This window comes from Dipodomys merriami, unplaced genomic scaffold (assembly GCF_024711535.1).
Source record: "Dipodomys merriami isolate MVZ:Mamm:240054 unplaced genomic scaffold, mDipMer1.0.p SCAF_16, whole genome shotgun sequence".
NCBI lineage: Eukaryota > Metazoa > Chordata > Mammalia > Rodentia > Heteromyidae > Dipodomys > Dipodomys merriami.
Genome location: NW_027202937.1, coordinates 14,650,613 through 14,663,813, shown reverse-complemented (window position 1 = coordinate 14,663,813; position 13,201 = coordinate 14,650,613). Strand labels below are relative to the sequence as shown.

Sequence of the window (13,201 nt, the reverse complement as noted above, 5' to 3'; positions counted from 1 at the left end):
TCCTATGTTCATATTTAACATTCTCCTTAGAGAAAGATGTCTTAGCAATGAGTGTTTAAGGATCTGTGACCCATTGTTTGCCAGGCCATTTATGCCAATTCAAAGAGGTGAACTTTGGCTCAAAGTTGGCATGTTAGTGGGTGAGAAAAATATTAGAACTTTTGTTTCATTCACCTTTTAATATGTAAGCTTCAAAGTACTCTTTGTTCAGGTATTCTCTGTGTAAAATACAATCACATCAATTAGCATAAACATACATATATTTATAGTTTAACAACAATCCTAGTAGCTCCAGCTAAGGCTGACACAGAAACTAGAGCAAGTAGAATGATCTAGAAATCTCATTTTTACTCTGCTACTCTTATTCCTTTCAAACTGGCTTTTATCATTTATGTGGGGGAGGAGAATCATTGTTACTGCTTCACACATGTCTATAATTTCAAGTCCTGAGACTAGTCTTTCACTACACCTATTCTCATAATAGGGCTCCCAAAAACAATTTTGTAAATTTTAATCTACATTATTAGATTAGAACTAATCATACAGAAAGATTTGTGCTTTTAGAACTGTGTTAGGGAAAATTTATACATTGTAGTGTTCCTTCTCTTGTAACACAGCTATCATAAATACTAATGAAAGGATCTTTTGTGGCTAATTGATAGCATTTGGTAACCCTAGTATTTTCCTTAGGTATGTCTGCATAGAATAAGATTGTGGAACTTAGAAAATAATAGTAAGTTCAGCATGTATTCATGTGGAATGACATAAACTTGTAATTTTAATAAGTAGGTAATACATGCCCTAGTAAAGGTATTCAAAAGGGAGTGAATTTGATGTTAGATCACTATTCAGAAGCTCTGTTATTTGGTCTGTGATGGAGTCCTTGTGCACAAATGTGTTTACTACACTGAAGACGTTCTTTTCAAATAAGTCAGAGGTGTAGGAGCATGGGTGTGAGGACGCACTTATCCCATGTAATCTCTCCATAACATTTGTGCTTTTTTTCTATCAACCAGGTGACATTTACATTTAAGTTTTTTACTTATTGATAGAGTTGTTCAGCCTCTTAAGGATATTATATTCTATATTTACTAAAATATTTAATATGTATTTTCCCTTTCCTGGATCCAATATATAATATAATCTCTAGTTACAGGGAATTAGGCAGGAGGATCCATAATAGCACTACAATTAGCTTACGAAAATTATCATTTAATAACTTGCTGCTCACTCTTACAAGCACTACACACTTCAGTTCATTGAGTCAGCACAGTACATCTGGGAGGTACAAAGCACCATAGTTAGTGTGTAGATGAAAGCATTGGATCTGAGAAGCCATCTCCTTTGTTTTTAAAAGTCATTCATTTATGAGATGGGAAGGAAATCCAGAGTGTGGAATCTAGAGTGGCTAATGGGAAACTTTCTATTGAACCCCAAACATCATACTTCTCAAGTTTAATGATAGCTCTCCATCATCTAGAATATGTGCATCCTCACCACAACTTGTTGCACAAAACTCTGACTTAACTAGTTTCACAAAATCTGTGTTTGGTTGATTCTTACATACTTGGAAAAAAAGATGCAATCTTGTTTAATTATTAAACATAAGTATGTTTCCCCAGCAGCCTTCAGAGGAGTTGTAGATGCATAGCTTTTCCAGCGCATATGTAACACTATTCAGGAAAAGAAAAACAACATCTTTATTCCAAAATATATTGATATCTTAACAAAGAGATGTCTATCTGAAAAAAAGTTCAGTCCTAACTCAGTAGAAGACACGGTTACTGAAATGTAACCATGATTTCTAAGTCTCTTTAAGGATAACATATGCCATTCATGGATTATCTGGATGTGTAAAGTATAGAAACTTTTTGCCTATGAGAGAAAACTGAAATCATAATAGATTATTTTCTATAGGCCATTCAGATGAATATTCATGAAAATACACAGACCACCTCACATGTCTTCCAGACAGGTTTATCAGCTCAACTCTGATTTAATGTTAAACTTTAGTAGGAAGTGTGTTTAGTATTTAATAGCAGGTGCTATGTTAGATAACTTAGATGCTAGGATGGAAGCATATGCATAGGGAAATAGTTTGGTAAGCTTGGGAAAAGTGTATGAGATCAAATTTTAGGCTCATTTGTGATGAATATGGGGCAGTTAGCTGTGAAATGTGATGGTTGGGCTAAAGATTGACGTGTGGACAAAATGTCGAAATGTCAATGTCATATTTGTTTTGTGGGAGTTTAAATTAATTTAGAAGTAACTATGACAAGAAGGAATTTTCCAACTGTGGAAGAAAAATACGGTGACTTTTGGCATGCGAAGTTTTAGGTTATTTGTTCTAAAATGTCATTTTGCTTATAAAAGGAGAAGGAACAAAAAGGGGCTTGATTTATAAAGTTGATATATAAATCACAGTGTGAGAAATGAGGAGAAACTGACCTACAGAGGAAAGACTTTCTGATTGAGAAAAATCACTTGATTTGACAATGTTTAAAACACAGAATCAGTTAAGTTGTATCTTTGGTTGAAGGCCATAGGACAAGAGCTTCTGTATCTGAATATTTGTCTGGTGTTTTATTAGAAGAGAACTCTAGGGAGAAATGAAGAATAAAAGCAAGGTATATAAGGAGAAAAATCAGGTTCAATGACCTTTAGCCCATGTAGAGGTTTGGGTAAACAACATTCTTAGTCCTTTTTTTGGGGGGGGGTCTGGTCGTGGGTCCTGAACTCTGGACCTGGGCACTATCCCTCAGCTCATCAGCTCAAGGCTAGCGCTCTACCACTTGAGTCACAGTGCCTCTTCCCGTTTTTTTCTTTTTGCTTATGTGGAGCTGAGGAATCGAACCCAGGATCTCTGGCATGGAAGGCAAGCGCTTTACCACTGAACCGCTCTCCCATCTCTCTTAGTCTTATTTTTAAGGAGGCCGTACCACTAAATCTTCCCATAGGGCTACTGAAAAGGGCATATGACTTCTCCAGGAAAGCTGCTTCATTTGATTAGACAAAATTTTCTAGAGCAATTACAATCCTTTGTGAGTAATTCTTTGAGGAATAAATATGTACAGCATGGTAAAACTAACCTGGGTAGAGCACCAACAAAACCCACGAGAGCCAGAGAACTTATTTATTAGGCATTTATTTTACAAGAATGCTCAGGAAATGGATTAGGAATTCAGTGAATGATATTGCCTTTGTTTAGCTTTTGTCAGTAAAGACATTTATTATATAAATTTTAGATATGAAGGCTATAAAGAAAGGTGTTTGGGAAAGGCAAGTAGTAGCAATCATATGACACTTATGCCCAAGTTGACACAGCAAGGAAATATGAAGAAAAGCAAACAATGATATCATAGGCTGTTAGGAAAGAAGTGTTTACATACATATATTTCAGAAACTCTTCTTTTCACTAAGCACAGAAAAATCAAGACACCTGAAATATGTTCTTCCACTCATTTGTGTTTTTCAAACTGTGTTTCCCAGCGCTGAGCACGAAGTCCAGAGAGGATGTGGAGTAACATCATTCAGAGGATAATCTTCCTTTCTCTTACTGGACCTGGAATTGTGGGCAACATCCTTGTATGTGTGAGACATGTGTACAGTTTTTTCACAGGTCCTGACAAAAAGCCCATAGACCTCATCCTCATCCACTTGACTTTTTCTAATGTCATCATTATTTGTAGCACAGGGGTAAGAGAGATAGCCACTGTTTTTTATGTCAGAAATTTTCTAGGTGATGTGGGTTGTAAACTTGTGCTTTATCTGGAAAGAGTGGCTCGAGGGCTTTCCATCTGCACCACCTGTTTCCTCAGCATGATCCAGGCCATCACCATCAGTTCCAGGACTACTCAGTGGAGAAAGCTCAAACCTACGACTGCATGGCAAGTTCTCCCCTATCTCCTCCTCTTTTGGATTTTAAATTCTGTTATAAGCTCCAACTTGCTCCACTATATCACAGCAGTCAATAACACGAATGGATCTGGACTTGGAATGTATGTTGTGTATTGTCATATGCTACCATCTATGCAAATAGTTAGATGGCTTTTCCTCTCCCTCATGGCTCTCCGGGATGTGATCTTTCAGAGTCTCATGGGCTGCAGCAGTGGGTACATGGCTTTCTATCTGTATAACCATCACAAGAGAGTCCTTTATCTTCATAGCTCCAGGTCTGCAAACAATTCCAGCCCAGAAATCAGAGCTACTCTAAGTACCCTTGTTCTTATGGCCTGTTTCCTTTTCTTTTATTGGGCAGATTTCATTTTTTCTTTCTATACAGGTTCCGTTGAAACCTTTGACTCCATAATAATATATATTAAAGTATTTCTAGTTCTTGCTTATGCTAGTCTCAGCCCCTTTGTTCTGGTCATCAGAGATATTCGTGTTGCCAAATACTGGTGTTCTCACTGAGAAATACAGAAATTATATATCCATTCCTTCATAACTAAAAGTATGAAAATGAGCAATTGGTTTGACCTGCTGTTCTAATATTTCAGAACATTAATATTCATCTGTCCCTGTGTTTTTTTTGGGGGGGGGTCCGGTCATGGGGCCTGAACTCTGGGCCTGGGCACTGTCCCTCAGCTCTTCAGCTGAAGGCTAGTGCTCTACCACTTGAGCCACAGGGCCACTTCCGGTTTTTTTGTTTTTTCTTATGTGGTGATGAGGAATCGAACCCAGGGCCTCATGCATGCAAGGCAAGCGCTTTAACCACTGAGCCACCTTCCCAGCCCTAACATTAATATTCATTTAGACACATTTTAATAGGTTTATTTAAATTTTAATAGATCTCATCCTAAGGAATCTAAAATGGATTCATTTGTTCCAAGAATTTAGCAATAAAGATTCTTATCAGCCTCCTATTTCAATCATCCCTATGATTTAGCTCTCAGTTTCTTGCTTTCATGGGGCAAAAACTAGAAATTAAGTCTGTTACCATAATTTCTTGTTGTTGTTGTTGCTGGTCCCGGAGGATGAACTCAGGCCCTGAATATAATGCCTGAGCCTGTTTTGCCCAAGACTATTGCTCTACCTACACTGGAACCACACTGATACTTCTGGATTATTCTGAGTAGATAATTGGAGATAAAAATCTCCCAGACCTTCCTGCCCAGGCTGGCTTTGAACCATGATCCTCAGACCTCAGGCTCAAAAGTGTGAACCACTAGCTCCAAGCTGTCGCCATATTTCCCGAACTTAAGCTCATCACCAAACAGAAACCCCCAACTATTTTCCACCTTTGTGAACCCTCAAATGGATTTCCTTGCTTATAGCTCATACAAGTTTTTGACTTTGGATACATACTAAGTATATAGACTATGGCTCCAAAAGAACAATGACCTTAAGAGCAAATTATGAAGAAGGTGTTCAGGTAATATTCCTTTTCTGAGTTCTATTTTTAGGACAAACTGATGCTGATCTGTAAGAGACTCTAACTCTCTACACAACAAGGGATTCACCTGGCACTTACATGGCATTGGTGGTTCTAGAAGTACTAAGGAAACTGACAAGAAAAAAATAGCGAGCCAGTTACAAACCTAGTAAAAACCATGAAGTATAAGCATCAAATATATAGGATAGCACAAAGAAATATGTCTTCCTTTAACAGAAGCAATCTCAGGTTTCAGAAAGATGCTACCAATTAGGCTTAACTTAATAACTACTGCTATATTAATGCCATGAGTTAACCAGTTGTAACTCTGGAGTACCAATCTTCCATTTCTGATAGCAGTCTTTTCATGGACTACCAAGTACAGCTGAGTTTTTACTTGAGTTACAATGGTTGAGGGATCCTGGTACACGCTGGGATTGTACTACATCTTCTCTTTACTAAATTTAGTCCTCAATATAGAAAAAACCCCAACATCAGGATGAAAATTTCTCAATAAATTCAAGACAAAAATCTATATGAACTAGTCCCATCATTTCAGTGAATATTCAAGCCATTTTACTGTGGAGGTATTTTCACACCCATGTATACCATGTCACAACTCACAATAACTGAACAACGGAACCTGTGTAGGTGTCCATTAGCAGATGAATGAATGAAGAAAGTGTAATATGTGTACACAATGGAATTTTACTTGCCTACAAAAAAGAAGGAAACTAGATGGAACTGGTGATAATCATATTTACTGAAATAAATGAGTCCATCCAAGACAGGTTACATGTTTCTCTCATTTATTGGAGCTATGGAAACAAAACTTAATGGAAGACCAAGCTCATGAAAGTAAAAGGGGTGACTATGGAGATGGAATTGGAAAAGAGAAAAGATGGAGGTGAATATAATCCTACTATTTTATATGCAAGTAAGGGAATATAAGTAAATTCTTTCCTTTGTACAATTAATATATACTAATAAAAATTAAAATGGATCCAAAGGATGTGTTTGTGTGTGTGTGTGTGTGTGTGTGTGTGTGTAGGCACACACACATAATACTTAAATGAAATTAACTAAGTATCCAGGTTACAGTAGCTCATAAACTGGAAAATTCTCACTTGGAATTCTCATATGATTCGCGTTCATAAGACATTGTATAAATTAAAATATGACTCAATTTGTGAGATGTTAGATATTAAACCTATAGAAATTTTGTAACATGTGTTTGTGGATTGTGAGGAATGCAGAGACAGATGAAGCATAAGACAAGGTTTTTGAGAATATTTGATGGGTATATTATCAAATTAGACTTTGAAAAAAACATATGGAGAATGTTGGTTGGAATAATTTGGGTTCCAACTCAGCGAGGCTGAGATTCAAGGTAAATTAAATGGGTAAGTATTTAAGCAAGTAGATCGGTTATACTATTGTGAATTTTATAAAAACTTGAGTGAGATTCTTCAGATTTTAATATGTTTATCCAGAAGACATTTTAGACTACTTTAGATGGCCATGAAAATGCCAGAGAGCAGAAGTGGTGCTGTGGCTCAAGTGGTAGAACTGTAGCCTTGAGCTCAGAGAGGCTCAGGAACAGACCTCCAGCCCTGAGAACAGTAAAAGATAGAGAGCGTTAGAGAGAGAGACAGAGACAGAGACAGAGAGAGACAGAGACAGAGAGAAACAAGGTATAAGCCATAGGGAGGAAGAACACACAAAAGAAACAAGAGAACACGTAGTACATTAAAAACAAGCACCTAGAGAAACCTCTTGTGTCCATGCCTTAGAGTTCATTTCAGTTAGCATCATCTTTTTTTTTTTTTTTTTTTTTGGTCAGTTGTCGAGCTTGAACTCTGGGCTTGGGTACCGTCCCTGTGCTCTTCATCTCAAGTTGAGCACTCTACCATTTGAGTCACAGCACCATTTCTGGTTTTCTGAGTGGTTTATTGGAGGTAAGTCTCATGGACTTTCCTGTCCAGGCTGGCTTTGAACCACAATCCTCAGATCTCAGCCTCCTAAATAGCTAGGATTACAGGTGTGAGCCACAGACACCAGGCATCATCGTTTTTTTAAATTTTTAATTGTCAAGTTGATTTTCAAAGTTGTGAGACAAGATCTTGCTGCTACCTTGCCCAGAATGGCCTCAAAGTGATGACTCTCCTGGCTCAACCACCCAAGAAACTTATAGCCACTATGCATGGCTCCAGTATTGTTGTTTTTTTAAGCGAATTAAAAAGACTTATATAAAAATAAAATATATTAATATCCAGTGAAATATTCATTTTGTTGTTTTTTCACAGTTTGAAGGTATTAAAAATATCCATCCATGTGTGAAGGTATTAAAAATATCCATCCATGTGTAAGAATTTTCTTGATCATATGAAAGACTGGGCAAATTCCAATGGAGCTGATAAGTGCTGTATCTCAAGACTTATTTACAGTTAATTAAATACACAGATCAAAATAACTATTTATGAATAAGATAAAATAAAATTTCGTAAAGTTTAATGTTCTGCTTACTGTATTATTATACACTTAAGTATTATAAAAGGAAGAGAGTAGAATTTGTGCCTTCTAAAAGAAATCAGGTTGAGTCAGAGTAAGTTAGATTTAATTTTGTTGTATATTATCTTATTTGTTATATATTTAAATGTATTCGTATAAAAATATATGGAAAATAATGTTCAATACTGCTTGAAGCTTATTTCACAACATCACTTGTTAATGGTTTTACATTGCCTAATGCTCTTAAGTCTGTGTCTTTACATAGTCACAAATATTTCGGTTCCTTTCTTTTGTTTTGGTAGATCATGGGGCCTGAACTCAGGGTTTCAGCACTGTCTCTGAGCTTTTTCATGTAAGGTTAGCACTCTACCACTTGAAACTACAATACCACTTCCGGTTTTCTGGTGGTTAATTGGAGATAAGAGTCTCATGGACTTTCTTGTGTGGGCTGGCTTTGAACTGCAATCCCCAGATCTTAGCCTCCTTAGTAGCAAAGATTACAGGTATGAGCCACCAGTGCCCAGCTAATACTTGAGTTCTTCATTAGTTTAAGTGAAGCATTTTGTTTTTATTTTTCTTATATTAGAACCAAAACTCCTATTCTGGTAAAATATGGAACTATGGTTTTAGCTCTTGACCAAGTCTTTTTTTTCTTTGGTCTGGGTATGGGGCCTGAACTCTGGACTGGACTGGGCCCTGTCCCTCAGTTATTCAGCTCAAGGCTAGCACTCTACCACTTGAGCAAAAGCACCACTTCCGGCTTTTTTTTTTCTGCTTATGTGGTGCTGAGGAATAGAACCCAGGGCCTCATGTATGCAAGGCAACGCTCTACCACTGAGCCAACTTTCCAGCCCTTGACCAAGTCTTTAAATCAGTCTATGATTTCCCTTTACTGATTACATATATTCATAGTATAAAATATTAGAATCTATATGGAAAGATAGCGTTACCCTATTATTAAATAGTAAAAGTACTTCACTTCTCACTTTTATATTTGAAATCTGTGGGAGAGAGGAGCTTGCTGGTGATTAAGCCCATGGCCTTATGCCTACTACCCACGTATTCTACTACTGAGCTATATTTTAACCTTCTCTATGCTATTATTAAAAATGTCTCATCAGTAGCTCCCACATGACTTTGTATACTTGGATATTTTACTTCGTTAATAATAGTAGTCAATGCCTATTCTTTCTGGTTTCGGTCATGCCATGGTTGCACATTGTTTTTATTTGTCAGTCTTAGGGTTTGAACTCTGGACCTGAGGGCTGTCCCTCAGCTCTTCAGCTCAAGGGAGCACTCTATTGCTTGAGCCACAGTGCCACTTCAAGTTTTCTAGTGGTTTATTGGAGATAAGAGTCTCACGGACTTACCTTTGGGCTGACTTTGAACCATGATCCTCAGATCTCTGCCTCCTCAGTAGCTAGGATTACAGGCGTGAGCCACCAGTGCCTGGCATTGCACAAACTTGAGGTTATTAATGTTACTATATCTTCTTATATAACTGTTGTTATTTATATTAGTTCTACAGTTATCTACTGTAACTGGCTTTTTTTTTTTCATATTGCATAGAGAACCAAGCAGAGAGGTCCTTAAACAAGTCAGTGGTAATCAATCCAAAACAATGTAATACTAGGACTTGGAAGGTGGTTCAGTGGTAGAGCCCTTGCCATGTATGCTTGAGACCCTGGGTTCGATTCCGCAGCACTAATAAGCAGAACAAAAAGCTGGAAATGGTACTGTGGCTCAAGCGGTAGAGTGCTAGCCTTGAGCTGAACAGCTGAGGGACAGCGCCCAGGCCCAGAGTTCAGGCCCCACAACTGGACCCCCCCCACCAAAAAAAGAATGTAGTACTGGAAATGTAATTAAGAATGACATCAAAGAGTTAAATTAGGAGCCACACACCAGTGGCTCCCATCTGTGATCCTAACTACTTAGAAGGCTGCAATCTGAGGATCACTGTTTGAAGCCAGCCCAGTCCTAGCCTGTGAGACTCTTATCTCCAATTAACCAAAACCTGAAAAGTGGAGTTGTGGTTGAAATAGTAGAGTGCTAGCCTTGAGAAAAGAAGGGGAAAAAAGGTTAGTGACAGTATCTCGACCCTGAGTTTGGACTGGCACAAGAAGGATGAGTTGAAGAAACAATCATCTGGACTGGACTTCAGACAATACTGAGTCACCATACCCCACCAAATACTTCACAGTACTAATTAGGATCCGGATATTATTGTCAGTTTATATGCCAAGCCTCTAAAGCTCCAAAAATGTATGTTTCTATCCTTTCCCCACTATCTGGGTACTCGTTTAAATGCTTACCTGTCCCCTTGGAGAAGGGTAGGAAGATTTTTAAGTTTACAGAAAGAAAGGATCAAATATGTTTTAAAATATAAAAAATGTCCCATGTTCTAGTAAAGCAAGCGAATCATAGACAATAAATAAGGACACAGGGACTGAACAATTTACTTTTGAATGATGAGTGGGTCACCAAAGAAATAGGAGGTGAAAAATCAAGAAATGGCAAAGATCAAAGGAAAATGAAAACAGTACCCTTGGGACACAGGAAAAGAATGAATAAAAGGAAAAGTTTATAACTATGAATGCCTACATGGGAAATTAGAGTAATCTCAAATAAATAGCCTAACAATACACCTCCACATCCTTCTATAAACATAATTAAGTCTTCAATTAGCCTCAGATAACTTCTGAGCCAATCAAAAGTAGTAATTATGGAGGGAGAAGAAAAGCTGTACTTCAGGGATAGAGATTCTTCAGAGGCATCCTTCTGTCCAACAGGAGGACCTCTGTGACCTGAGTGAAGTCTCATTCAGCCCAGATCTCCACAAACCATGGAGGTATAAATAGGCTCTGGAAAGATTCAGCTTGCCAGGACTACCCCAAAGCTTGTCTGCATCACAGCTACTTAGGTGAGTAGACTTGAAAATTTTGTTATCACATAGGCCCTGTAGTATTTCTCAGACACATTAATATTAAGCTGTCTTTAGAGAAGCCCTGGAGTATCTAACAGAGTCTTGAACCTTCACTCATTATTTTACCCTTACAACGGCATGTCCCTGAGACGAGCAACAAGAAGGACCATGTCTAAGAAAAACACCCTAGAAATATTTAGTTAATTCTCTTTTTTTTGTTCAGGATTAAATAACAAGCTTCTACTCCAGGATGAGTTTTGTATAAAATTGTCTGGATACTCACTTCAAAAAATCAGAAAGATATAAAAAATTTTCAAGGTTCTAATTTTTTTTAAGCCTGGGTGCTGTCCCTCAGCTCTTCAGCTCAAGGCTTGCACTCTACCACTTGAGCCACAGCGCCACTTCCGGCTTTTTTCTTTTTGCTAATGTGGTGCTGAGGAATTGAACCCAGAGCCTCAGGCATGCAAGGCAAGCGCTCCAACACTGAGCCACCTTCCCAGCCCTTTAGCTTCTATTTTTACTGACATGATAACTGACTATTCATAATTAGCTTTTACATCATTTCTTTGCCTAATGTTTAATGTATTGTTATGTTTCCAATGGGTTATCCTTTGTTCTTTCAAAATAATTCTGTTATTAGTGTATTACATTTAATTTTGAAGATACTCTTTCTGCATCCATTCTTAAAACCTCTCAACACTTAGACACAACATTATATCACACAGTGTTGTCAACTAAACTTACATGCTTATTTATTGGTGGCCCTATTCATTAAAATATAATTTCATATTATGGGTATTCTTTAGAGAATTCCTATTATGTTTCAGACAGGCTGCTTGTAAGTATAATTTGAGAAAACTCAGCTTAAATTGATCCTAGTTATGATATTAGGGCTACTGATCTCATATTTTAATTGAAAAGATTGGGCCTAAGATGGATGCACTTATTGGCCTATGCTGTGCTTATTAGGTCTAGATGAGATATTATGCCCCTAGCCAAAATAATTTCCTGCATTATTTCAAAACCAATCTGTGACAATACACTTCTTGCTCCTTTCTTTTGGCATCCTTCATTTCATTCTGTCAGAATGAGAGGGAACTTACTAAGTGTCTGAGAAGGGGATTCCAAATATTATTTAGAGTCAGAGAATTTTAGGAACTTGAGGAAGGGCTAGAAAAACAATGGAAAAAGCAGGAATGTTTCAGTAAAAAAAAAATGAAACAACCAAAAAAAACTTAGATCAGTCCATCAGGCAACTGAGGAATACTGACTCCAGTCATCTGAAACAAACTCAATGTCTGGTTGTGTGTTTAATAATTTTGTAATCTAGTTTTGTTACACAAAATAACTGTGCAAAATTTTGATGATCATAGCATAATTCACTATATGCTAGACATTTAGGATTGTGTTTCTTAATGCTTAAATCCAGGCATTAATATCCCCATTTGTTTTTTGTTTTTTTTTTTCTGGGTCTGGTTTGAGGCTTGAACTCTCGGCCTAGGCGCTGTCCCTCAGCTCTTCAGCTCAAGGCTAGCACTCTACCCCTTGAGCCACAGTGCCAACTTCTGGCTTTTTTCGTTTTGCTTATGGGGTGCTGAGGAATCGAACCCGGGGCCTCGAGCATGCAAGGCAAGCGCTCTACCACTGAGCCACCTTCCCAGCCCCTAATATCCTCATTTGTGAGAAGAGAAAATAATAATTGGATGGCAATAATTGATACTTGCAGAATTATTGAAATGTGTGACACGATTTGATACTCACATAGTTCATCCTGACAGAGACCTTACAGACAGAGCTGTCTAAAGCAATTCTCTAATGTTTAGTAAGAAGGAAGAGGGAAAGGCTTATAATTCTTTATAAAATATGCAAATCCTGTTTTCATTTATTCTAGAGAAATTGTATGTGCTTTGTTGAATATTCTTAAATGAGATGTTAGATCTGACTTTTTAGAAAGGGAAACTAAAACTTTATGCAGGCCTGAGATCTGGAAATCAGCTTGGACTGATAAAAAGGACAGACAATTCAGTAAACTGTTGGTATCTTAAAACTTGCAGGAGCTTTGTGTTGGAAAAACTATGAATGCTCAGAATGCCTGGCATTGAGAACTTTAAAATTATTTAAATTCCCTATAGTACATCTAAGAACCTGTAACTTGAAAGTGCATAGAGTAGGCTACATTACTATCATCACACAAAAAATATTATTATAACATACTGATACTGTTCACTGGCAAACAAACTTAAAATCACAAAAACTCTACTTGTTGGATTTTGAGTTTTATTCAGCCATGTTGATAATTAAGGTAGGTGGGACAGATAAGGAATGGCACTAGTTAGGTGGTTTTACTAGTATGAAGTATGAACAAAACCGAACAGGTGGAGTGCTGTGCATTG

The 13,201-nt window shown here is 37.4% G+C and overlaps 1 protein-coding gene across 1 annotated transcript; it reads left to right on the top strand.

The window, feature by feature from the left end:
* The first annotated feature begins 3,513 nt into the window (after positions 1–3,513).
* Positions 3,514–4,413, top strand: LOC138827686 (putative vomeronasal receptor-like protein 4). Its single transcript, XM_070023303.1, has one exon. It carries the CDS (start codon positions 3,514–3,516, stop codon positions 4,411–4,413), a length of 900 nt encoding a protein of 299 aa, XP_069879404.1.
* The last annotated feature ends 8,788 nt before the right edge of the window (positions 4,414–13,201 follow it).

Coding starts and splice junctions, on each gene's coding strand:
- LOC138827686 (XM_070023303.1), top strand. CDS start 3,514: ATGTGGAGTAACATCATTCAGAGGATAATCTTCCTTTCTCTTACTGGA.